This window comes from Bufo gargarizans, chromosome 5 (genome assembly GCF_014858855.1).
Source record: "Bufo gargarizans isolate SCDJY-AF-19 chromosome 5, ASM1485885v1, whole genome shotgun sequence".
Lineage (NCBI taxonomy): Eukaryota > Metazoa > Chordata > Amphibia > Anura > Bufonidae > Bufo > Bufo gargarizans.
The window spans coordinates 248,662,728-248,689,653 of NC_058084.1; the positions used below are offsets into that span (position 1 = coordinate 248,662,728).

Consider the following 26,926-nt stretch of genomic DNA (forward strand, 5'->3'; position numbering starts at 1 on the left):
ATACCACACTGACTGCACCGCCCCGCCCCTATTGCCGGCCCCAGCTCCTCCTCCCAGTCCCTCCCCGAGTCCCCGCTCGCATCTACATCGCAGCCTGCGATGTAAAACGGCAAGCATTCGCCCCATAAGACGCAGGGGCATTTCTCCCCCGTTTTGGGGGAAGAAAAAGTGCGTCTTATGGGGCGAAAAATACGGTAATGTCAGCCAGACCCTTATTTCTGATAGTCAAGCACTCTATATTGACAGAGTGTTCCACAGAATTGGCGCTTAGCAAATGTGGCGCCAATATTCAAAAACGGAGCCTGGAAACTATAGGCCGGTAAGTCTAACATCTGTCATGGATAAACAGTTTGAAGGTTTTCTAAGAGATGCCATCTTGGTTACCTCAATGAAAATAAGCAAATAACACCATATCAGCATGGCTTCATGAGGAATCGGTCATGTCAATCTAACTTATTCAGTTTCTATGAGGAGGTAAGTTCTAGACTTGACCACGGCGAATCAATGGAAGTTGTATATCTTTTTTTTATTTTTTATAAAGTTTTATTGAATAAATCAGTACAATACAAAAATAGAGCAGAAGAGAAGTAAACAAACTCCTCTACTCTTATATATAAGGAAACGGAATACAGAATACAGGTCTGTCAAATATGAATATACAATAAGTATGATAAGCTGGCATCTAAGGGGTTAATCGGTATAGAATATCCCATGGAAAATATGGAAAATACACTTCAGAAAAAGCACATTTAAGAACCAGGTGGCAATTATTGATCTAAAATGTCTGTTATATACCTTAGGTCTTAATGATACGTTCCATCCGAGACGGTCCCAAGCGGGAGCAGCAACACCGTCTGAGCAACTCAACGTCCATCAATCCAAATAGGGTTAGGAGATAAGTGGATGGGAAGATAGATGGGTTAGGCCCTAGATGCTGTATATCTAAGGATAATGTTGATAGTGTTAATCTCTGTCTAATAGCCTCTAAAGGAAATCCATTGACTCCAGTTCTTTAGAAACTTATGATGAGATCTCAGTTCCCATGAGGATAACTCCTCTAATCGGTAAATTTGATCTATTTTCTGATACCATTGATCCAAAGAAGGAACCTCGGAGGATAACCATAGTGTAGGGATCAGCAATTTTGCAGCATTCACTAGATGTTTGAAAAGAAGTAGGTTAGGGGGGGAGGGGTTACAAGGATAAAGATTCAGGAGGGCAACTTCCGGAGACGGAGTAATATTGGAATTGCAAATCTTGTTACCGATTTGAAAAACCTTTTCCCACCAATTAAGTAAAATTGGGCAGGTCCACCATATGTGGATAAAAGCGCCCCTTTCTTTTAAGCATCTCCAACATGTGTCAGATGCTGTAACTGAATATAAGCATGTCTTGTCGGGGGTTTTATACCATCTTGTGATGATTTTATAGTTATTCTCCTGAATCCTGACACACCTTGAAGATTTATGTGAAGAGTTATATATGATGCCGGTATCCTCCGGTGAGAGACTTATATTTAGGTCTTTTTCCCAAAGTCTTATGAAAGCAGGCGTTAGGGCTTCAGGAGGAGTTCTCAGCCTGTTGTGAGATCAGTTTATGTGGGGTGGAATCACGAGAGATAATATGTTCGAGCCAGGTAATAGGGCGTAACAATGTATGTAGTTGTACGTTTTGAGACATGTATGCCCTTAAGAAATGGAGCCCATTAAAACTTGAGAAAGAGCTTTTTAAGAGATCACATATCTCTTTTACGGAGAGTAGTTTGCCTTCTTTGTATAAATCTATCAGTTTCAGATTAGACTGAGTAATTTTAGTGGGAAGGCTGCTCTGTAAGGCCTGGGGGGCTAGGTGAAAAATGTCCCCTATTTTGAGGACAGGAGATGGGAGTGGGGAGCTTAAGGATGATTTTTGTAAGGTGTACCACGCATTTAGAGTGGCTTTCATAACTGGAGTAATATTAGGATGGGGGGCAGTGGAGACATGCGTCCCAGTAGAGCCGCTCTGAACGGAAGTTCCAACAAGGACTCTTCCATTGGGACCCAAGATTTCTGCTTGGGGGCCGTTAACCAGTCTACTACTCTAGTGAGTAAAATAGCTCTGCCGTAGAGTTCAGGGTCTGGTAAAGCTATTCCTCCCCTCTCTCTCGGATAAGGCAAAGATTTGTAAGACGCTCTGGCCTTTTTCTTATTCCATATAAAGGAACGAAACATGGACTTGAGTTTAGAGTAATATGTGGAAGGGACGGGGATTGGTAAGGTTTGTTGGAGGTAGGTAAGTTTAGGGATGATGAATGACATTAATATGTTTTTTCTTCCGAACCACGAGAGTATAGGGATATCAAGAGAAGTTAAATCTTCCGCCAATTTATTTTGGAGAGGGATATAGTTCAGGTTAAAGAGTTGATTGAGATCTGTACTCATTTTGATGCCTAGATAGGTTAGATAAGGGGAGGACCAGTTAAATGGCAAACACGCTTCTAGTTGACTTTTCAAAGACTTTTTAAGTCCTGTGGATATTATTAGTGATTTTATGTGATTCACCTTGAAATTAGAAAGTGATCCATATGTTTCAAAATGGTCATAAATTTTCGGGAGAGCCATTTCGGGGTTACTTATTATTAAAAGCAGGTCGTCCGCGAATGCGGCTACTTTGTGCTGTTGGTCTCCTAAATTTATTCCCAATATGTCAACATCCATCCGAATAGTCTGTAGAAGAGGTTCTAAGGCGAGAACAAACAGGAGGGGAGATAGAGGGTAGCCTTGCCGGGTGCCATTACTAATTCTAAAAGAATTTGACAGGGTATCATTGACCCTAACTGAAGCTGAGGCATGTTGATACATTGCTTTTATTGCTGCTATGAAGGGAAGGGGGAAATTACGAGATTGCAGCGTCGCATACATGAAGGACCAGTTGACTCTGTCAAATGCCTTCTCAGCATCTGTGCTGAGAAGGACCAAAGGTAGGCCTTTCCTCTTGACATAGTGTATAATGTTGAGTATACGAGCCGTGTTATCTTTCCCTTCTCTTTTTTTCACGAAACCCACTTGGTCTCTGTGGATTAATGAGGGGAGAAATTTTGATAATCTGTTTGCGAGCATCTTAGCTAGAGGTTTTAAATCAATATTGAGAAGAGAGATGGGCCTATACTTGGGACAAAGAGAATGGTCTTTACCTTCCTTGGGTATTGAGGTGATGTGAGCTTTGGTCATATCCGTCGATAACGGTATACCCCGCAGGGCGCTATTGTATACTGGTATAAGATGTGGGATTAGTACTTCATGAAAAGACAAGTAGTAGGGTATAGGGAACCCATCCGGGCCTGGGCATTTCCCTTTGGGGGAGTTTTTAATGGTTTGTAGGAGTTCATCTGAAGAAAATGGGGAAGCTAAGTGAGCTTTATCCTGTTCCGAGAGAGAGGAGAGGGCCAAACCACTAAAATATGAAGTAAGAGGTGGCGGGACCACTGTATCACCGGAGGGAGATTGCGTTGAATTAATATTATAGAGAGATTCGTAATAGTCTCTAAATAATGAAGCAATTTTACTTGGTTCAAAGGTTAGAGCACCCTCTGGAGTTTTTAGTTTATGTATGTAATTACTTAGTTTTCTACGTTTAAGTCTGGACATCATATATCGAGAAGATTTATTTCCGTGGGCAAATATTTTATATTGGGAATGTAGGTAAAGTTTGGCAGAGGCCGTGTTTAACAGATTTTTGATGGCAGCCCTACATGAGGAAAGTTCCATTAAGTGCGATTCTAGTTGGGATTTTTTGTGGGCACTCTCCAGGTGACTAATTTTTTCATAGAGGGCGTCTAACTGTTTTTGTCTCTCTTTTTTGAGATGGGCCCCTAAACTGATACAGTGGCCCCTTAAAAATGCTTTATGGGCATCCCAAATTGTTTGAGGCGAAACCTCGGGGGTACAATTTGTTTTGAAATATTCTTCAAGGAGGTCTTTTAGTTTAGATTTAGTGGCTGGTAGATTGGTGAGTTGCTCATTGAATCTCCAATGACTGGAGGGTTTGTGGTTAAGGGGAGATTTCATATGTAAAAATATGGGAGCATGATCCGAAAGGATTATAGATCCTATATCAGCTCTAGAGCATAAATGGAGATGTTCCTTTGAGATGAAAAAATGATCTAGACGTTGATACGATCTGTGTAGTGATGAATAGAAAGTGTAATCTCTAGAATCCGGATACATGGTACGCCAGACATCTATTAGGTGAGCTTTGGCTAGTGACTTTAATAGAGAACGGATTCCCTTTTGGGATTGGGCTGATTTGTGCGAGGAGTCGTCAATGAAGGGGTTTATGACCAGGTTAAAATCCCCCCCAAACACTGTAATGCCATCCCTAAAAGACTCTATTTTTAGTAGAATTGACTTGAGCCAGGATATCTGATGTTTGTTTGGGGCGTAGATATTTATAAAGGTATATAGGTGTTGGCCTATCTTACCTTTAATCATAATAAAACGACCTTCAGGGTCACATAGCTGATCATCTAAGGTGAAGGGTATCTTGCTCTGGAAGCCGATACTGACTCCTTTAGAGTTTGACTTGGGGGAAACACAATGATACCACATAGGATAGAATGAGAAGGATAGATTGGGGAAGTGTTGGGACTTAAAATGTGTTTCTTGTAAGAAGATTACGTTCACTTTGTCTCTCCTCAACAACCCAAAGATCTGGCTCCGCTTAGAAGGCGAGTTGCAGCCCTTAATGTTATAAGAGGCAATACTAATAGCCATTATGGGGGTGATGAGGAGTGGCAGAGCAACGAGTCAGATACTTATGGAGGCATTTAATGAAAGTGAACTGCTCAGAGTGCTTAGCGTTTAAACAAGACGGTAGTGTTGAGAGCCGCTGTCTCGGTGGTAGGATGAACCGCCTCGGATGGACATACCACTGTATATTGAGAGACCTGTGTAGAACAAAATAAAACAAATACAAATTGAACAAAAGAGAAACTAAAAGAACCATACTCAATGAGTCTTGAATGACTTATCAAGTGGGGGGAAGTGGCAAATGCCATTTGTAGACCAATAATAACTATCATCTTAGCTAGTGAGTTAAAGCGAATTATTATTATTAAGGGTAAAAAGAATTAAATTAAATGGGCTGCGCCTTGAGTACATAAGGTTTATCCTTACCGGTGAACCAAAATGAAGCCAGGGGCCACTGAATACATAAAAGTATAACAAAACTTAAGTGTTAGTAAAGTAGTGTGACATTATGATACCATCCACCCATTAAATCATCGCAGAGAAAGAGAACACGGCGATAATGTGTAATCGGGAGCACCGTCAGTGACCAACAAGTATATGATCAGGTCTCGTTAAGTAAGGGACATTTGAGGGTCATATTTCAAATATGATGTAACTATAAGCCTAAGGCCACTGAATACATAGGAAATAAAACCTAAATAAAGCAAATAAAGTATGATCCTATGCTGCCGGCTACTCACTGAATCATCGCCCAAATAAGAAAGCACAGAGACAGTGCGTCGCCGGGAGCACCGTCAGTGACTGCTGAATACAGACCTCAGTTTGTAAAGCTCTAAAACTATCATCTAAAGGTGATTTCAACTATGGTGTAGATATAAGCTTAAGGCCACTTGGTACATATAGGAAAGAGCATAGACAGTATGAATAAGTATGACTTTACGTTGCCGGCTACCCACTGGATCATCGCATCAATAAGAAAGCACAGAGACACTGCGTAGCCGGGAGCGCTGACAGGAACCATTGGCTACAAGTTAGAACTACATTGCTCTAAGAATACTGTCTGTAAGTGGTTTTCAAAAGAGGCTTATTTATAAGCTTAAGGCCGCTGGGTACATAGATGATAGAGCATAGGTAATTCGGATATGCATAACATCACACTGCCGGCCACACACTGAATCATCGCGTAGAAAGGCAATCTCAGAGTCACTGTGGGGCCGGGAGTATCGTCTAGGATGTTTGGATACATGACAAGACCACCCTGCTTTAAAAATAGTATCTGGAAGTAATTACACGAACGGCATATAAATAAGCTTAAGGCCGCTTGATACATAGAGAGTAGAGCACAGGCAATGTGAATAGTAATGATGTTTTGTCCTTTTTGTGTCTCAGGCGACATCTGTAGATATACGCCTTGGGGTAAGAGGTTGATTTCTCTTCTTCTCCTTTTGTCTTTGGGCTTTAGGTGTGCCTCTCAATTCAAAGGGCGGAATCCTAGGAAGCTCCGGTAACAATGCAAGGACTTGTACTGTATCCCAGTCCTCGATTTCTATGGGAGCAATATCCAGGATGTCAAATGCAGGGCCTAAGTCCTAGTGAGATTTGATGGAGATCTTCCTGCCTTGGAAGGAGAAGGCTAATCCAAATGGAAATTGCCAGCGGTATAATATCTTGTGGTTTCTGAGCCAATCTGTGAGGGGCTTGAGGGCCCTTCTTTTCTGAAGGGTCATTGGGGCTAAATCTTGAAAAATACTTATCGGCACCCCATTGTGCTTCACTCCATTTGGCAATCTTGCTTTGAGGATTATGGCCTCTTTGTCTTGGAATTGGAGGAAACGGCATATAATATCTCGAGGAGGCTCATTGCCTTTAGGTTTTGGGCGCAAAGCTCGGTGTGCCCGTTCGATGATAATTGATGCAGAGCGTTCTGGGCCTAGAAGGCTTTCGCAGATCTCTTTGATTATATCGGTAGAGTCTTGTGGGGTTTCCGTTTCTGGGATCCCCCTGAAACGTAAGTTGTTTCTTCTCCCACGGTTTTCTTGGTCCTCGAGGGCGTTAAATGCAGCATTAAGGTGCGTTTGGCAGTTCTGTAGGCTTTTAGTTGCCGCCATCTGAAAGTCCAGGATTGCGGCCTGGTTAGATTCCAGGGCTTCTACCATGCCGCCCACATGCCTAACGTCCTGTCTGAGGGAAGAAAGCTCGCTAACCAGAGGTTCCATTGCTTTTTGAAGAGCTGAATCCAGATATTTTCTGGAAATCGGGAGGTGTTTACGATGTTTCTGATCCTCCACATCGCTGCCATCAGCTTGGAATTCTGATTCACTGTCCTCAGTTTCTTTATGAGGATCCTGCGCCGTTTTTGCTTCTCTTGCCGCCGCTTTTTTAACAAACTTATCCATGTCTCCGCAGTTTGTAGTTTGCTTGTGTGACAGGGACGAGTCTCCCGTTCTCTGCTGGCCCATTAGCTGATGTGAAGCCGGGTCTGAGTTGCAGAGCTCAGTCACGCACGACCATTCCTGTCTGGCGCAAGCTCCTTCCCCCCAGGTTAAGACTTTTAAAACATTTTATGAATGTGGGCTGGGTATATTGAGCTGTAAGTATAGTAGGTCTTCAGCTAATGGGTCCACATCAGTAGTAAGGATCTCTTTTGTTTGGGGGTAGTGCCTGGAGATTTTATTATAGGCAGTCTTGTATTTATGCACTCAGGTCCAGGCCCTGCTCACACCCCAGAATAAGACCCGCAATCAGTATTAAGCTAAGTAAGCTTACCGGCAGTTCAGGTGTCTGGTGTGAAGGGTCACAGGTTGTGGGTGACGATTCTCCTCTGACACTATAATTACATCAGATGAAAACCAGCTGAGTGCATGTGTATGTCTTCTGTCTTCTCCGGTCTATTGAGAGGTGCCGCTCTTGCTTAATTCAATTCAGGTGAAGATCGCAGTCTCCAATCTTTTGCAGGGCTTTTCGGCTGCAGCAGGGTTAAATTTCAGCCAGCGCCTGTATGTCAGCGCTATACGAAAGAGATAGGTGACCGGATCGCCTCAACCAAGGTTCTAGAATTTGATGGGGCAAGTACCTGTCTCACCCAGAACGGTCAGTTTTGTGCCGTCTATTTTTGCAGCGGCGCTGCGGTGTTTCTCGCTCCCCTGGTACTTCAGTGACGTTCAGGGGCTGTGTCTTTAGCAGCTTCTTCTGGCCGCAGCTAAGCCCTGTTTTAATAAGAACACTGCAGACAGTTTAAATTTTGCGTTACTCTCAGGGCCGGCGGATTGATCTGTCTAGCGATGCGGCTGCAAGGTCCTGTGTGCTCTGTATCACTGACGATCGAATGGCGCAGGGAATAGGTCCATCAAGATCATATATTTAGCTGCCGCTTGGTAGGGACAGCTCCGGGCATTCACCGCTCCTATGGCCGCCTGAGCAGGGATGTGGTCTTTTTTGATGGCTTTCTGTTTTCAGACCGGCTGCGATTTGCGGCCGGATCTACTTTTGCCGGTCTCAGGCTCCGTCAGACTCGCTTCCAGCGACGCTGGCAATCAACCAGTTATCCACCCTGCAGAGTTTCCCTCTATAAGGCAGTCCACCCGTCCGCTGAGGGTCTCTATTAAATCCGGCGGCAGGTGACCCATAAGCCGCGGGGCCCGGCTTCTGCGGCCCGGATGGGCACTCAAATAAAGTCCGGTCCTTACCAGGTCTTTGTAGGCCGCAAATCTTCACCTTCTTAGTTACAGGAAAAAATTATATCCTGCTGTTCCAGGCGATGACCTGAGTCAGGATCCAATGTTTTAGGCTAAATTAAGCCTGGTTTTGCCGAGTTATATCAGTGTTTATCTACACTTTCTTCAGAGCTCCCACAAGCTGCTTCTGGTCAGCTCTGCAGCTAGCTCTGCGCCCCCCGAAGTTGTATATCTTGACTTCTCTAAAGCATATGATACTGTACCACATAAAAGGTTAGTATATAAAATGAGAATGCTTGGACTGGGAGAAAATGTGTGCAAGTAGCTAGCTCAGTGATAGAAAACAGAGGGTGGTTATTAACCATACACACTCAGATTGGGTCACTGTCACTAGTGGGGTAGAAGGCTTGCACAGTAAAATATAAATTTTTGCTGATGACACTAAACTGTGTAAAGTAATTAACACGGAAAAGGACAGTATACTACTACAGAGGGATCTGGATAGATTGGAAGCTTGGGCAGAGAAGTGGCAGAGGAGGCTTAACACTGACAAAAGTAAGGTTATGCACATGCGAAGTATAACTACATGTCACCAGTAGATACTAAATGGTAAAACGCTGGGCAACACTGACATGGAAAAAGACTTTGGAATTTTAGCGGACAGCAAGCTAAGCTGTAGAAACCAGTGTCAGACAGCTGCTGCCAAGGCTAATTAGATAATGTGTTGGCATAGATGCCCGTGATGAGAACATAGTCCTGACACTTTACAAATCACTAGTTAGACCACACATGGGGGACTGTGTACAGTTCTGGACTCCAGTGAACAATGCAGACATAGCAGAGCTGGAGAGGGTCCAGAGAAGGGCAACTAAAGTAATAACTGGAATGAGTGGACTACAGTACTCTGAAAGATGATTAAAATTAGGGTTATTCGCTTTCAAAAAAAGATGACTAAGGGGAGATCCAATAACTATGTATAAAGTGTACTACAGAGATCTCTTCCGTCATCTATTTATTCCCACGACTGTGACGAGAGGACATCCTCTGCGTCTGGAGGAAAGAAGGTTTGTACACAAATGGCTCTGCAACGATTCATCGATGTAAAAAAATCCTCAATGCAGATTCGTTCAGCCCACAGAGCGTGAGTGAAGAGAAGCCTCTCACCCACCGCTCCGTGGCCTCACATCCACACCACGCTGCCAGGACCAGGGCGTTATGTGCACACATCGTCAGCACACTGGCTGACGCTGTGTGTGACGTCAGATCCCGCCCAGTGCATGCCGGGAAGTGGGAAGAATATGCGGTCTGTCTTCTGCGGACTCCATGTCAGTGCACTGCCAGGAAAGGCAAGTATAAATTCAAATCTACGGTGGGGAAGAGGGTTGGGGGGCACCTGTGATTTGAAGGAGCTGATGACGCTGGGGGACATGGATGGAGATCGCGGACATGGTGGATGGCATGGAGGCACTGGGAGAGGGGGACAGATGGCAACGGAGGGGCAGATCTGATGGTACCGGGGGACATGGTGGATGGCACTGGGGGAGGTGGACAGATGGCAATGGAGGCACTGGGGGAAGAGGACATGGCAATGGGTGGCATGGAGGCACTGTGGGAGGGGGACAGATGGCAATGGAGGCACTAGGGGAGGAGGACATGGCAATGGATAGCATGGAGGGGCAGATGGCACTGGGGGACATGGCATGGAGGGGCAGATCTGATGGCAGTGGGAGACATCACATGGCAATGGATGGCATGGAGGCACCGGGGGAGTGGAGGAAATGGCAATGGATGGCATGGAGGGGCTGATGGCACTGGGGGAGTGGAGCTGAAGGCACTGGGGTGGGGGAGAGCTGAAGGCACTGGCGAAACGGAGCTGATAGCACAGGGGGAAAGCAGAGCTGATGGCACAGGGGGAAAGCAGAGCTGATCACACAGGGGGGTAAGAAGGGTGTTAGGGACTGATGGCAGGAGGTCTGATGAGTTTTTATAAAGGAAAACAGTCAATTAATTTATTAAATAAAAAATAATTCATAAAAATAAATCAGAATACTTGATTGCTAAAATAATTGTTTGCTGCAGCCCTATACACAAACATAGAAGAGGATTCTTTACAGTAAGAGCAGTGAGACTATGTAACTCTCTGCCTGAGGAGGTGGTAAAGGTGAATTCACTAAAGGAGTTCAAGAGGGGCCTGGATGTATTTCTGGAGTGCAATAATATTACAGGTTATAGCTACTAGAGAGGGGTTATTGATCCAGTGAGTTATTCTGATTAGAGTCAGCAAGGAATTTTGGCTTCTACCTTACAGGCTTTTTTTTTTTTTCCCTTCCTCTGGATCAACTTGCAGGATAACAGGCTGAACTGGATGGACATGTGTCTTTTCAGCCTTATAAACTATGTTACTAATTCATTTCTACTGTTAAAAACCTTTTACCAAACTCAGTTTCGGTTCCAAGTGGTACAGTAGAAATTAATTTCTCATCTGAGCCAATACATTGTAATACTGTACGGAGAGCTCACTCCGTACAGTATTCTAACAAAGTTATATGCCAATTGGCTTTGGATATTTCATTCTAAGTCGATTCACTCATCCCTATTACTAATGTATGAGATAGGTATAACCCTTTAAAACCATACAGTAATACATATGTTTTTTTCTACTCTACTTTTATTGTATGATTTTAGATTTTTCTTTTAAATTAGATTTCGTTAACATGATTATGGGGGCTGCCATCTCACCTAAGCTGTTTTTAACAGCATTTAGAGATACAATGCATTCATATAGTTATCAGAATGTTTCACAATTTATGTTGTGGATTTGTGAAAATAGATTGATCAAAATCTTTGCTAATTTATTGAAAAGGAAAAACAAAAATCTTGCATTGACATAAGGATTCAGACCTTTTATTCATTACTAGTTGAACCACCTTTGCAAGCGATTACAGCCTCCTTTCTTCTTCGGTATGATGCCACAAGGTTTACACACCTAGATTTGGGGATTTTCTGCCATTCTTCTCTGCAGATCCTCTAAAGCTCTATCAGGTTAGGATAAGCACAGTCAGTGGACATCCATTTTCAGGTATCGTCGTGAGATGTTCAATTGGGCTCAAGTCAGGGTTCTGGCAGGGCCACTCAAGGACATTCAGAAAGTTGTAGCTAAACCATTCGTGTGTTGTCTTGGCTGTGTGCTTAAGAGTCCTTGTCTTGTTGAAAGGTGAACCTTCAGCCTAGTCTAAGATCCAGAGCACTCTGGATAATGATAATTACACTTACTGTAACAGTAATTTGACTTTACAAAACCCATGACAGCACCATAGAGAGAGATGGATCCGCTGCACAGTTGGATAGGAAGCCTCAGAGCAACTAAAAAGGGAACACCCACTTTCTCCTTCAGTGTTAATTCCAGAGTACTGTAGATCAGTAGAAGCCATACACATGGGGGGCGGAGCTAAGCAGAGCATGTGAGCGGCAGCACGCCGGCCGAGCTCCTCTGCACCGTGGGACATTTTATCCTGAAACCCCATAAAGACCCTCTGCAAACGAAGGGGGAAGGCTCCGGATTGGCCTCTGAGTATATCGCCGGCCTGTACGTCGTGTTGGCGGCTGTGGATATCCGCCATGAAGCTGAAAAAAGACGGGAAGGTGGTGGACAGGGAGGCCCAAGATGGCGCCGGCGCGGCAACCCCGGGCAGACAGAACCGAGTGACGGAGGCGCAGCGGGACGCTGCGGCCAGGCTGGAGAGATTTGCCAGGTCCTCAGCGGGAGCGGTGAGCAAAGGGCCCCAAAGGAGACAAGCGGCTGTAAAAGGAGACATGCAAATGGACTCTGATCCTGAGCTAGAGGAGTCATCTGGGGAATGCATTACCCAGAACAACAGATTTTCTCCACTATGCCCTGATAAAGATGCAAATAATGTGGGGGCTATAGAATCTGACGTGGATGAACCCACTTTAAAAGATGTGATGGCGGCCATAACAGGCTGCAGCAAGTCGCTGGCTACTCTTACTGAAAAGGTGGGAGCCATAAAAGAGGACGTCACCATTGTTCGCCATGACATGAGAAAACTGGCAGAACGCACCACGGCCCTGGAAGACAGAATGGGCGCGGTGGAGGACATGAGAGAGCATGCTAAGAGAATGGATGCAATTGCTGCCAAACAAGATGACCTGGAGAACCGGGCCCGCCGGAACAACATCAGGATGGTTGGCATCCCTGAGAGAGCTGAGGGGAATCATCCGGCAGATTTTCTAGAAACCTGGTTCAAAGATCAGTTTGGAGTAGAGGTGCTGACACAGTTCTTTGCTATTGAGAGAGCTCATAGAGTTCCCACCAGGCCGCTGCCACCTGGGGCGCCTCCAAGGCCCATGTTGGTGAAGTTGCTGCACTACAGAGACCGGGACATTATCTTGAGGAAGGCCAGGGAGATGGAGGATCTTACAATCGATGGCAACAGAGTGTCCCTGTATCCGGATTTTTCCCAGGAGGTGCAAAGACGGAGAGCGAAGTTCCTGGACATAAAGAAAAGACTGTGATCCCTAAAGGTTGTGTACTCCATGATGTACCCTGCCAAACTACGGATAGTGGCGCTGGGGTCGACAACCTTCCACGATGATCCGGAGGAGGCGAGGAAATGGCTGGACCGGCATGAGAGACAGCTGGCAGCAGAAGGGAATTGAAGACCAGAAGAGGCGGTGATAACTCGCACAGTCATTGATACGAGTGTGTGATGTGCTGGATGGTGAGTGTGTGCTGTGCCTGGTAGTGCGAGTGGCGAAACTGATAGTGTAGCCAGGGGAGCAAATGGGTAGAATGTGATGTCTCATGTCTAGAAGCTGAGCGATGAGGAGGGAAGTAAACTGTATGGGTGTTGATTACCTACTGTTGTGAAAGGTGCGGAGGATGAAGGTGTATGTCATATATTTGCTAAGTTTAACGTACACTTTAAGGAAGAGAAGGGGGAGAGAGAGTTGTTCTCTTTCACTGTTGCTGCTGTTCCCCTTTTTTTTTTTTGTTTTGTTTTTTTCCATAGGTACTGCGAACTCCACCCTATCACTGGGGGAAGGGGGGGGTAGGCCTGTTATAGGTTCTTGGCCTTGGCGGCGGGTGCTAATTGTATTCCACGTGCCTGGTAACACAGGTGTTTTTAGTGGGGCCCCGTTGTGGTGGCTAAAGTGCCCTTTCCGATCTAGTGGGAAGGGTATCGTTTGGTTCATTGTTACAGGGGGGAGGGTTTCTACATAATTATTATTATTTTTATTTGATAGTCAGTCTGTGAGGGGTGACCATGATTTCTCAAAGCTTTACGGATAGAGTCCTAACACATGAAAAGCGGAATTTATTGGGCCATTGCATAATAGATCCTCTAGGCTGCATCAGTTATACTGATTTGATAACAACAATGCTACTATGGCAGGGATAGTTCATTTCCTTAGCTGGAATACCAGAGGAGTGAAGGAGGGCATTAAAAGACGGGCTATTCTAGATATTGTCAAACAACACTGCCCTGTGATATGCTGCATCCAGGAAACGCACTTGTTAGAGGACCAAACAAAACTGCTTAGTCCACATTGGGCCGGACATTGCTACCATGCTACATACTCTACGTATGCGAGGGGAGTAAGTATTCTGGTACACAAATCCATAGCATTTAAGTGTATCTCAGTTAAGATAGACAGGGAGGGTAGGTATATATGCTTACACTGCACGTTATATAATGTTTCGTGTGTGGTAGTGGGGGTCTACATTCCTCCGCCTTACTCTCCGCAAGTGCTTAAGGCTATTTTGGGCTATCTGGCGGAATTGCCGGACGTCCCGGTCATAGTTATGGGAGACTTTAACAATATTGTCAATCCTGCGCTGGATAAGATGGGAGGGGGATCACACCCTTCTGGGTGTGGCCTCTCGCCGTTTGGACGACTTCTACAGGAATCTCTCTTGTTGGATTTCTGGCGATTAAAAAATCCATTGGTAAAACAATATTCATGTGTCTCCTCTACCTATGACTCCTTGTCGAGAATAGACCTCATACTGGGAAATGCTAGCATGGGGCATTATATTAGAGATGTCAGGTACCTAACTCGTAACTTATTGGATCACTCTCCGGTCCTGGCGGTCGCTGATTTTCGGCCTGGCAGGCTACGGAAAAATATGATTTGAAAATTGAATCCGCACTGGCTATCTGTGTTACCAGATACGGGGGGAATAGGGGATAAACTGAAGGAATATTTTGACATTAATCTTCCATCGGCATCAAAATTAGTGGTATGGGACGCCATGAAGGCTTATCTCAGAGGGCTGCTAATAGCGGATATCAATGCCAAAAAAACCGAAACTAAACTAACAGTGCAAAAACTGACCAACGCAGTGGAACTCTTGGAGGCAGCACATGTTGCTGCTCCAACAGCAGACACTGAGACGCAGTGGAAAGAGGCTCAGGAAAAGTTGGCTGAGAAATTACTACAAAACGCGAAGAATAAGAGATTCTTTCAAAAACAGTCCTACTACGAGGAGGGCGAAAAGGCGGGCAGACTGCTGGCTCTAATCTCTAAGGCCCAACAGCAGACGTCATATATAGCGGCACTTAGGGACTCGGAGGGGATAATAAGGGACGATCCTGACATGATGGTTCATATTATGCAATCCTTCTATTCCTCATTGTATGTGTCTAAAATAACTGCCTCGGATGCAGAAATTCGTGAGTTTCTACAACAGTTGCCACTGCGTACCCTGTCGGGAGAACATAGGGATATGTTAGACTCTCCAATAACCGTTAAGGAACTGGAGGGGGCCCTGGGATCAATGTCTAATAATAAGGCGCCAGGGAGAGATGGGTTGCCACCTGAACTGTATAAGAGGTTTTCGACCATACTTTTGCCGCAGTTGCTGGAGGTCTGTAATGAGGCGAAGAAAATGGGACGCCTACCTGCCTCAATGAGTGAGGCTGTCATTGTGCTCATCCCGAAACCCGGTAAAGATGACAAAGAAGCTGATTCCTACAGACCTATCTCGCTCCTGCAGACTGACGTGAAACTGCTGGCGAAAGTAATGGCGAATAGATTGAATCAGGTCATTACGGCGCTTATCCATACGGACCAAGCGGGCTTTATGCCAAATGCCTCCACTGCTGTTAATGTCAGAAGACTTTTCATGAATATCCAGGAGAGTCAGGTCCACACCTCGTGTGCGGCGGTCGCATCTCTTGATGCGGCCAAGGCATTCGACAGTGTGGAATGGCGATACTTATGGCTAGTACTGGAGAGGATGGGCTTTGGGCGCCAGTATATTGAATGGGTGCAGCTTTTGTATACGGCCCCTAAAGCTGTGCTGCGGATTAATGGGGCATTATCGGATCCCTTTGAATTACATAGAGGGACGAGACAGGGGTGTCCCCTGTCCCCGCTATTGTTTGCGGTGGCAGTGGAGCCCTTGGCGGAGGCATTAAGGCAGACAAGCTCGGTGAAGGGTTTTCAGTATGGGGAACTGACTGAAAAAGTCGCTCTCTATGCGGACGATCTGTTACTGTTCTTGGAAGATTGGAGAAACTCCCTTAAGGAAGCCATGAGGGTTATAAATGATTATGGGGCATTGTCTGGTCTCCGTATTAACTGGACGAAGTCTGTGATAATGTCACTAGCTAAAGGGGATGTCCCAAACCCGGGGGACGCCATGGGCTTGACGATAGTAACTTCCTTTAAGTATTTAGGTGTCCAAATATCCCCTGACACTAGGGACTATGAAAACCTAAACCTGACGCCACTATTAAACAGATTCAAAGATAAAGTGAACACGTGGACCAAGCTGCCACTTTCCATTGTAGGTAGGACCAACCTTATAAAGATAATTTTGATGCCCCAGTTGCTGTATCTCCTACATAATGCTCCTTGCTGGGTACCGATCCGTTTTTTCTATAAAGGGACTTAATTTTCTGTTTAGGGACTTAATTTGGAAGAAAGGGGTCCCCCGTATTAAACTTGGCACTCTACGGCGACCAAAAACGAGTGGAGGTCTGGCCGTACCGGACCCGTGGCTATATTACCTATCGAGTCAGCTACAGCATATCAGAGGATGGGGAGATATAGAGAAAGTGAACACAGTAGGAAAAGTAGTGAGATTTCTTGTAGGACGGACGTGCTTGTTGTCTGCACTGGAGGACGGTACCTTTCGTGTTAAAGGGGAACGATTTGGAGTACTGAACACCATCCACAAGGTGTGGTGGAAGGCCAGGGAGGTCACAAAGGTCACTGGATATACGGCGTATACTCCAATTTGGCCTAACCATATGTACAAAGAGCTGGATAAGCTTGCGGAATTGCAGGTGTTGAATTCGTATAACCTGAATAGAATGTCCCAGTTGTACTCTGAGGGTGTATTGAAAGAATTCGCGCAGTTACAACAGGAATTTAATATCCCTAAGAAATTCTTTTATTTGTACCTACAGCTCCGACACGCCATAAAAACGCAAGACAAGGCTGGAAAAGTGGCCCCTGCTTCAAAACACAGTATTATAGACCTCGCAGCGATGAGTGGTACCACCAATGGTGTTATTTCCTTTCACTACAGAGTATTTATTGATATGCAGGTTAAAAATACACCTTTACAACTATTTGGCAAGTGGAAGTCTGACATATCAGACCTCACTGAGGAACAGTGGGAAAAAGTGTTGGAAGACTGCCCGTTGCTGGCTGTCAGTGAAGCGCAGAGAGTTTCCCAATTGTACTTACTACACAGGGTTTACAGGACGCCGGTAGTCTTGAAAAAAATAAGGTATAGAGACAATGACCGCTGCCCAAGGTGCGACACGTCCAATGCGGACTTGATCCATCTCATGTGGAACTGTCCGAGACTGAGGCGGTATTGGACAGGGGTCATTGGAATAATAAACACTGTGTTTGACGTACGTCTTGATGTTACACCTTTGATATGCGTGTTGGGGTTTTTTGAGATATTGCCGGGCATGGCAAAAAAGAAGCTGGCTATTGGACGGATACTGTATCAGGCTAGAAAAAGCATAGCTTTCCACTGGATAGATATATTGCCACCGACGGTGAAGGAACTAGAGGCTAGGGTACACAATCTAGTTCGAATGGAGAAGTACGTCTATCAAAAGAGAGGGTCCATGAAAAAGTTTGAGACGGTGTGGTTTTCCTGGATGCAGCATTACAGTGGAGTATTTAGCCCGTAGGTCAGATATGATGTAACATATGGTCTGGGTATTTCTAGTTACTATGTGCAGGGATGATATGTGACTGAAGCGCTTGGATGATAACTGGTGATGTGGTATATATGATGTATGGCCTAGATTATGGAATACGAAATATGCATTGCATGTGTAAAAGGATCTGCTGCCGGACTTCTTGCACGATCCATGAACTCTGGACTCATCTGGTCGCGAGACTCTGGGAAGGGTGGGTGGGTGGGGTGGAGAAGGGGTGGGGGTGGGGTAGGGAGGTGGGAGGGTAGCTTGGGTTGCTTTTGTTCTCGAATATACTTGTGAAAATCAAATAAAAATATCTGATTTAAAAAAGAAGCCATACACATGCAATTCTCATAACTTCTTGCTTCCATTCTTTTTAAATGAAATACAGAAACATCAACCACAAGCACCAGTGAGGGAATTAGAGGGCTGCTGTCATGGGTTTTGAAAAATCAAATTACCGATATGTGTATTTATCATTTTTCCCTTCACCCATGACAGCACCATAGAGAGACTGAATAGCAGAGGAATAAAACACCCCTCAGGAAGGACAGCACTTGAAAAGTATTCTATGCTAAGAAGACCCAGATGTTAGTAGAGGGAACCGAAGGCTAACAAGAGGACCGAACTGAGAGTTGGATCCAGAAACATTCTAAAACCTAGAAGCGTTAAAAACTAGACATTAGACTTTAAACCAGGCATAATCTTATAAAAGAAATCCCATATATGTTTCCCATCAAATGATTATAAAACTAATAACAGATTTAACAAACAATTTTAGATAGTTACTTATCTTGACACAGCATGATCAAAACTGAAGATGCCTGCTGAACAACCACCACTGATTCCTTTGGTGCAGATTACATTGCAAAACAGATGTTTAGATCCAAGATCTGCTGAAGGCCCCTCTCTTTTCTGTTACGTTCACTATAAATACTTCAGGCGCCAAAATCTCTAATTTTCCTCGCAATCTGCCAACCAGGATGGAACCCTACAGTATCATTCATCCCTTCGGAGGTGCCCATGGATCTGTTGCAAAAGGTTTAAAGAGCCCCTTGGACCCTTCAGGCCTCTTAGGGTCCACACTGCCTGAACTAACGCATGGAGGACCCCAGGAGACAAACTCCGACCCTGCAGGGAGTGCCTGGGACTTCCAGATCAGTGGCAAGGATTTATAGGGTTTTGCTGGTACTCCATAACTCCTGTAGGCTGACCAGACTATATAGTTGAGCTTATCTTTTTTACTATCAACCACAAGTCTTATAGGGTATGTTGGTGTGGCATACCTCCTGTAGGCCATCCAAACAATACAGTCCAGCCCATCTTCTTACTCCCAACCAGGAGCCTTATAGGGCTATGTTGGTGTGCAATACCTCTCCAGTAGGCCATCCAAACAGTACAGTCCAGCCCATGTTTGTACTACTAACCAGGAGCCTTATAGGGCTTTGCTGGTATGACATACATGCTGTGGGCCTTTCAGACAATATCATCCAGCCCATCTTCTCACTCACACTATAGGGCTTTGCTGGTGCGCTCTGCTTTCTGTAGACCAATAAACTTGAAATTGTCAACCAGGCATAGACACAGAATTAGTTCATCATGCGACCACCACTGTCCAGACATAGCGGCACTTCAGACACAGCAGGTCACGTAGACACTCAGAGCTCAAGTACAATCATCCAAACACAGATGACACCATCTAGACACGGCCGCAGAAGGCGCCAGACATCCAGACACGGCTGCCCAAGTAGGCAGCCAATCAAACACCACTGCACCACACATGCCCAGCAGTAGAAGCAGACAGCTACAATGCACAGCTGCAGGAGCAGTCATTTCAGCAAGCATAAACAGAGATGCAATCAGCTACACAGGTGTAGAGGCACATGAAATTGGTCACCCTGACACAAAGTCCGAAAGTTTTTACCCCGAGGCTCAAAGGCAGCTAGGCAGACAGGCTAGGCTCACAGGCAGCCAGCCACTGACTCAAAGGCAACCCAGCCAACCAGGCACGGACTCAAAGGTAGTTCTGCAGACAGGCAGAGGTTGTGCTACATTTTTTCTGGAAGAGTAAAAATACTCCTCTTACCATTTTTGAGGAGTATTTTCAGCCGAGGAGTATGAAAGCTACAGTAATTAAAATAGTTAATACAAAGGACTACATAACATTAAGGGGTTGCTATTTATGCAGGAAAACCATTACTAGTGCTCTAGAACTGTCTTCCATGCATGAATAGCAAATGTAGACAATTTTGAATTTAGCCAAGGTCACTGTTGCGCTGAGGGGGTCAGCACCACTGAGGTCACTGTTGCAGTGATTTTATGAGGTTTAAAGGGTTTGTCCTAAAATCGATATTTATCACCTGTCGTTAAAGAGGACCCTTCACCTCTCCGGATTTGTCTGTTTTGGATTCTACTTGCACCCCCATGTAACAATAATCCTGGAGCATCTATTCGTATGACTTTATGTTGCACCATTCTTCTTGTTTCTGCTATTCGTTATGAATGACTTGCTAGCAGTTTGCAGTGAAGGTCCAGATGGGGGTGTCATTGCACAGCCTGATATTATTCAATCAGTGCTGTCAACTGGTAACCCCCCACAGGACCTTTATTGCAGACTACTAGCAATTTGTTCATTAGTTCTAGTAGGAATAATAGAGGAATGGTACAAGCCAAGCATAGACGCACAGGCGTTCAGCCAAGCAGGCATAGACGCACAGGCGTTCAGCCAAGCAGGCATAGACGCACAGGCGTTCAGCCAAGCAGGCATAGACGCACAGGCGTTCAGCCAAGCAGGCATAGACGTAGGGGTGGGCGGTATAGGCGATATGAATTTGGGCCACGGTATGGATTCTCGCCATATCGCCAGACCGCGATATGATCGCGCGCACCATTTTCTCCTGAGCCGGCCGACAAAGCGGAGGGAGTCCCTCCCTCCCCACTGTACGCGACTGCCGCTGAACACCAATGAGGACAGAGTAGGAGGGGAGGGACTGTGGCCACTGCGCCACCAATGAATGTGCGGGCCATATCCCACAGGGTCCCCCTCCCCATCATTGGTGACAGTTTGCAGTTCCGACCGGAGCACGTGAGTATAATGCGCTTCAGTAGCGTGACTCCTGGCTGCCATGGTAACCCATCGGAGCCCCAGCATTACACTGTTGGGGCTCCGATTGGAACTGCAAACTGCCACCAATGATGGAAGGGGGGGGGGGGGAGGGGGACCCTGTGGCCACTGCCACCAATGATTAATACTAGGGAGGGGGGGGGGTTGCATTACCAGAGGGTCAGATCAGAGGCTGGGGGAGGCAGATCAGAGGCTGGGGGGGGGGGGGGTAGATCAGAGGCTGGGGGGGGGGGGTAGATCAGAGGCTGGCGCCATGGTCAGCTCCCTGCTGTTGTGTGCACAAAGCACAGGGCAGCAGGGAGAGAGTAAAGTCCTATTCACCCTAATAGAGCTCTATTAGGGTGAATATGACAAGGGTTCTAGCCCTTAAGGAGGCCAATAGTTAATAAATAAAAAGTAAAAAAAAAAAAAGTTTAAAACACCCCCCCCCAATATAGAAAACAATATATCGCAATATATATCGCATATCGCACATGCTTAAAATTATATCGCAATATAGATTTTAGACCATATCGCCCACACCTACATAGACGCACAGGTGTTCAGCCAAGCAGGCATAGACGCACAGGAGTGCAGCCAAGCAGGCATAAATGCACAGGCGTTCAGCCAGAAAGGCTGAATTCAATCATGAGTCCCTGAAGCCATGATTTAGCTAACCAGGCCCTAAACCAAGGGACAGGAAACCAGGCCCTGAAGCCATGAGGCAGCCATAGAGGCCCTGAAGAAGCCATTTAGACCATGTATAGTTTTTCTTGCATTTTAATGCTTAAAAAATAAAAACTTTTGGAAAGAACTACTTTTTTTAAATTTGCATTGCCATATTCTGAGCCCCATAGCTTTTTTTAGTTTTATGTGTACAAAGCTCTTTTTTTTTTACGGGGTGATCTGTACTATTCAATACCATTGGGTTGTGTCTGACTTTTTGATCACTTTTTATTCAATATTTTGTGGGAGTGGAACGAGACCAAAAAAATGGTGCATCAGTCATTTTCACTTTTTTTCCATTTCGCTATTTGCGGTATGGGATAAATATTTTTATATTTTAATAGTAAAGGCATTTTCTCACACGGCAATGCATATGATGTTTTTTTTAATCTATTTTGAGGAAAGGGGAGTGATTAGAATATTCCCAACTTTTTTTTTTTTAACACTTTTTATTAGTTCCCATAGGGAACTATATCAAGCAATTATTAGATTTATTCTTTCATAGATTGTATGAATACTATGTTCCTATGGAGCAGATTTTCCAAAATGGGGCCACTTCTCGGAGGTTCCATTCATTATGCTACCCAAAAGCCTCTACAGTTTTCAGCACAAGCCGTGTAAATGACCAGATTGGTCCTCAAAATGAACATGGTGCTTACTCCTGAGCCCTCTCATGTTTAGAATAGGGCCACATATAACCAGGAAATAAAGCATAATAATAATAATAATAATAATAAAAAATGGAACACAACAGGCACAACATGTTGGGCACTGAAAAGGCATATTTCATATTGAAATGTTTTACTTTGCACCATCTGCTGTGCCAAAATGCTCACTAAACTCCTTAATAAATACCTTGAGGAGAATAGTTTCCAAAGTGGGGTAACTTTTATTATTTTATCCCAGAGCCTCCACAGTTGTCAGAACAAGATTCATAAATAACCACATTGGGCCTCAAATTAGCATGGTGCTCTTTTATTCCTGGGCCCTGTTGTACATCCAGGCAAATGAAAAAAAAAAAATATAGCACTGTAAATCTGACGGTCAACGATATATAACTAAGCTAAACAAGTTTTACGCAAAAAAAAAAAAAAATATATATATATTTCCTAATTTCCTTGGATCTCTTCTGGCCCTTTGTTGACCTGCAATAAAAACAAAATCAGCCGCTCCCCCTGCTCTGCTAAGGGAGTGAATACAAGTACTGCCCTGAGTGACGTGTCTGCCTGCTGGGAGACTCAGCAGCATGTTGTATATGTAGAACTACAAGTCCCAGCTGTATGACACTGCTAAGGGAGTGGCTACAAAAGCTGCCCTGAGTGACATGTCTGCCTGCTGGGAGACTCAGCAGCATGTTGTATGTGTAGGATTACAAGTCCCAGCTGTATGACACTGCTAAGGGAGTGAATACAAGAGGTGCCCTGAGTGACTCGTCTGCCTGCTGGGAGACTCAGCAGCATGCTGTATGTGTAGGACTACAAGTCCCAGCTGTATAATGACACTGCTAAGGGAGTGAATACAAGAGGTGCCCTGAGTGACATGTCTGCCTGCTGGGAGACTCAGCAGCATGTTGTATGTGTAGGACTACAAGTCCCAGCTGTATAATGACACTGCTAAGGGAGTGAATACAAGAGGTGCCCTGAGTGACATGTCTGCCTGCTGGGAGACTCAGTAGCCTGTTGTATGTGTAGGACTACAAGTCCCAGCTGTATAATGACACTGCTAAGGGAGTGAATACAAGTGCTGCCCTGAGTGACATGTCTGCCTGCTGGGAGACTCAGCAGCATGTTGTATGTGTAGGATTACAAGTCCCAGCTGTATGACACTGCTAAGGGAGTGAATACAAGAGGTGCCCTGAGTGACACGTCTGCCTGCTGGGAGACTCAGCAGCATGCTGTATGTGTAGGACTACAAGTCCCAGCTGTATAATGACACTGCTAAGGGAGTGAATACAAGAGGTGCCCTGAGTGACATGTCTGCCTGCTGGGAGACTCAGCAGCATGTTGTATGTGTAGGACTACAAGTCCCAGCTGTATAATGACACTGCTAAGGGAGTGAATACAAGAGGTGCCCTGAGTGACATGTCTGCCTGCTGGGAGACTCAGTAGCCTGTTGTATGTGTAGGACTACAAGTCCCAGCTGTATAATGACACTGCTAAGGGAGTGAATACAAGTGCTGCCCTGAGTGACATGTCTGCCTGCTGGGAGACTCAGCAGCATGTTGTATGTGTAGGACTACAAGTCCCAGCTGTATAATGACACTGCTAAGGGAGTGAATACAAGTGCTGCCCTGAGTGACATGTCTGCCTGCTGGGAGACTCAGCAGCATGTTGTATGTGTAGGACTACAAGTCCCAGCTGTATAATGACACTGCTAAGGGAGTGAATACAAGAGGTGCCCTGAGTGACATGTCTGCCTGCTGGGAGACTCAGCAGCATGTTGTATGTGTAGGACTACAAGTCCCAGCTGTATAATGACACTGCTAAGGGAGTGAATACAAGTGCTGCCCTGAGTGACATGTCTGCCTGCTGGGAGACTCAGCAGCATGTTGTATGTGTAGGACTACAAGTCCCAGCTGTATAATGACACTGCTAAGGGAGTGAATACAAGAGGTGCCCTGAGTGACATGTCTGCCTGCTGGGAGACTCAGCAGCATGTTGTATGTGTAGGACTACAAGTCCCAGCTGTATAATGACACTGCTAAGGGAGTGAATACAAGAGGTGCCCTAAGTGACATATCTGCCTGCTGGGAGACTCAGTAGCCTGTTGTATGTGTAGGACTACAAGTCCCAGCTGTATAATGACACTGCTAAGGGAGTGAATACAAGAGGTGCCCTGAGTGACATGTCTGCCTGCTGGGAGACTCAGCAGCATGTTGTATGTGTAGGACTACAAGTCCCAGCTGTATAATGACACTGCTAAGGGAGTGAATACAAGTGCTGCCCTGAGTGACATGTCTGCCTGCTGGGAGACTCAGCAGCATGTTGTATGTGTAGGACTACAAGTCCCAGCTGTATAATGACACTGCTAAGGGAGTGAATACAAGAGGTGCCCTGAGTGACATGTCTGCCTGCTGGGAGACTCAGCAGCATGTTGTATGTGTAGGACTACAAGTCCCAGCTGTATAATGACACTGCTAAGGGAGTGAATACAAGAGGTGCCCTAAGTGACATATCTGCCTGCTGGGAGACTCAGTAGCCTGTTGTATGTGTAGGACTACAAGTCCCAGCTGTATAATGACACTGCTAAGGGAGTGAATACAAGAGGTGCCCTGAGTGACATGTCTGCCTGCTGGGAGACTCAGCAGCATGTTGTATGTGTAGGACTACAAGTCCCAGCTGTATAATGACACTGCTAAGGGAGTGAATACAAGTGCTGCCCTGAGTGACATGTCTGCCTGCTGGGAGACTCAGCAGCATGTTGTATGTATAGAATTACAAGTCCCAGCTGTATAATGACACTGCTAATACACACAGGATCTCCCTCTTACCTGCAATGCTCTTCAGAACTTCTCTTTCAGCTCCTGTGCCCAGAATTTGTCTCCTCACTGCCTGCAGCTACTGGGTTAAGAATTCTGTAAGAGGGAAATAAGCAGCAGCCGGCAGTGCAGGGGAACATGACCAGCACTGTGTCTCCTGTAAAGATCTCTCAGGCTTGTGCACAAATATTATCAGAGCAGGGAGAGAAGCTGACATCACAGGTCATGTGACCCTCAGTCACATCTGAGAAACCAGCTGTACCGTTACATTACCCTACTTCGTGAGATGTCCCTACTAGAGATGAGCAAACTTCTGTTTTAAGTTCGGCGTCTAAAGTTCGGGTTTGGATTAGCGGAGAATCCCGATCTGGATCCGGATATGGATTCCGACTTCCATTGTGGTCCGTGGTAGCGGAATCAATAATCGGCCATTATTGATTCCGCTACCACGGACCACAACGGAAGTCGGAATCCATATCGGGATTCTCCGCTAACCGGAAGCCGAACTTTAGACGCCGAACTTAAAACAGAAGTTCGCTCATCACTAGTCCCTACCTCCTGACTCCCTGTTGCAGTGCTAATGACGTGAGAAGGCGTTCCTGAGTTTTGACCATCTGCGAATGTGCAAACCGACAGTTTATGGAAAATTTCAGCGGAGTTCAGCTTCACACCGGGACACTGCGCATGCGCAGGAGAACCTCTGTATGGAAATATTACGGCCCAGTGCGCAAGCGCGGCTAACTCCGGCTGGCGCATGCGCAGTGTCCCGCTGTGAAGCTGAACTCCGCTGAGATTTTCCATAAACTGTCTGTTTGCGCATGCGCAGATCGTCAAAACTCAGGAAGGCCTCCTTACGTCATTAGCAGTACCACCGGAAGTTTGGAGGTAGGGAAAACTCACGAAGTAGGGTAATATAACGTTACAAAATCCTTTGTTCACGTGAATCTGATTTGTGGAGGACCAGTGGCAGGATCCCTCTGATAAAGTGGCTAATGATATCTGACTTACTTGTCTCATAACGCGACCATATTTCACACACGGTTCTGAACAATGACATAACGTGCAATGAGTAACAATAGAAAGATTTATTACAGGGAGTGATATATATGTATATATTACCATGTGTGATGGTGACGACGAAGTCGCTGTTGGAACACATGCCTGTCACTGCACGATGTCTCCTTGATAGAATCACTATCACAATTACAATTTACTTCCTACCCGGGGTAAAAACTCTTCCGGCTGTGTTCCCTTTCCGGTCGCTCAAACGCGCCATGTTTGATGAGGGCAAGTCTCACTGTTGCCTTGCTTTGTATTATATAGATTGCGGGAAAAGGACAGAGCGGGCTCTCTATACGTATTTCTAATATATAATTTATTTCTATTACACTATACATCACAAGGCGGAATGTAAGCACAATGTCCCCACAGATGCACGGGACCAGTAGCAATAATCCAGCACAGGAACATCGTCATCATAAAGTACTGGCCACAAGAGATTGCGCTGTCAGGTAATGTGGTCCTGGACTGAACAACTTCCTTGCTGGCTCATAACAAACTATGACTAGCGATCGTCAGAAAAATGGCGACTCTGTGTTCCTAGCTAGAGACATACATGTAGGTACTTTGAAGTTGAAGCTAATTTTCTCGCAATGAAAAAGATGGAGCCACAATGTGATTCTCTGCATACACTATTACCCGCTGCACCAACCCTTCCATTCAGGAGCCTGATTTAGAGTCACGTGATCCAGTGACGTCACAAAGTACGTTTTGTGCGTGGAGTTTAGTTGCTACCAATGTGATTTTCGGCTGCGGAACGAAAGGTCCCATAGGGTCACTCGCCTCTGGTCCGTGCATTGGTGATCTTTTTGATAGGCAGGTATTTAAAATTCTTGGTTTTCCTTATCTTACCTGGGTTTATCCAGAATGCACGGGTTTCCGGGGCCTACCGACATGGAGGTTGTGGGCTACTGGGAGTCTATTCTTTATCAGAGGCTAAAGATAATACTGTTTATGTAAATATC

General features: G+C 45.4%; 1 protein-coding gene across 3 annotated transcripts in view; it reads right to left on the bottom strand.

Moving 5' to 3' along the window:
* BAG1 (BAG cochaperone 1) overlaps nt 1-26,110 on the bottom strand; it is a 240,109-nt gene extending 213,999 nt beyond the window's left edge. Inside the window, exons 1-2 of one of the 3 annotated variants that reach the window (XM_044294526.1) lie at nt 26,022-26,098; nt 22,280-22,412 (exon numbers count right to left, since the gene is read on the bottom strand). Coding sequence is in view for 2 of the 3 variants with exons in the window: in XM_044294525.1 (XP_044150460.1) it covers nt 26,022-26,061 (40 nt within the window). In the remaining variant the exon portion in view is untranslated. Of the gene's footprint in view, nt 1-22,279; nt 22,413-26,021 lie in introns of all 3 variants that reach the window. The other 2 variants (XM_044294527.1, XM_044294525.1) reach the window with 2 other exon arrangements.
* Nucleotides 26,111-26,926: the final 816 nt, after the last annotated feature.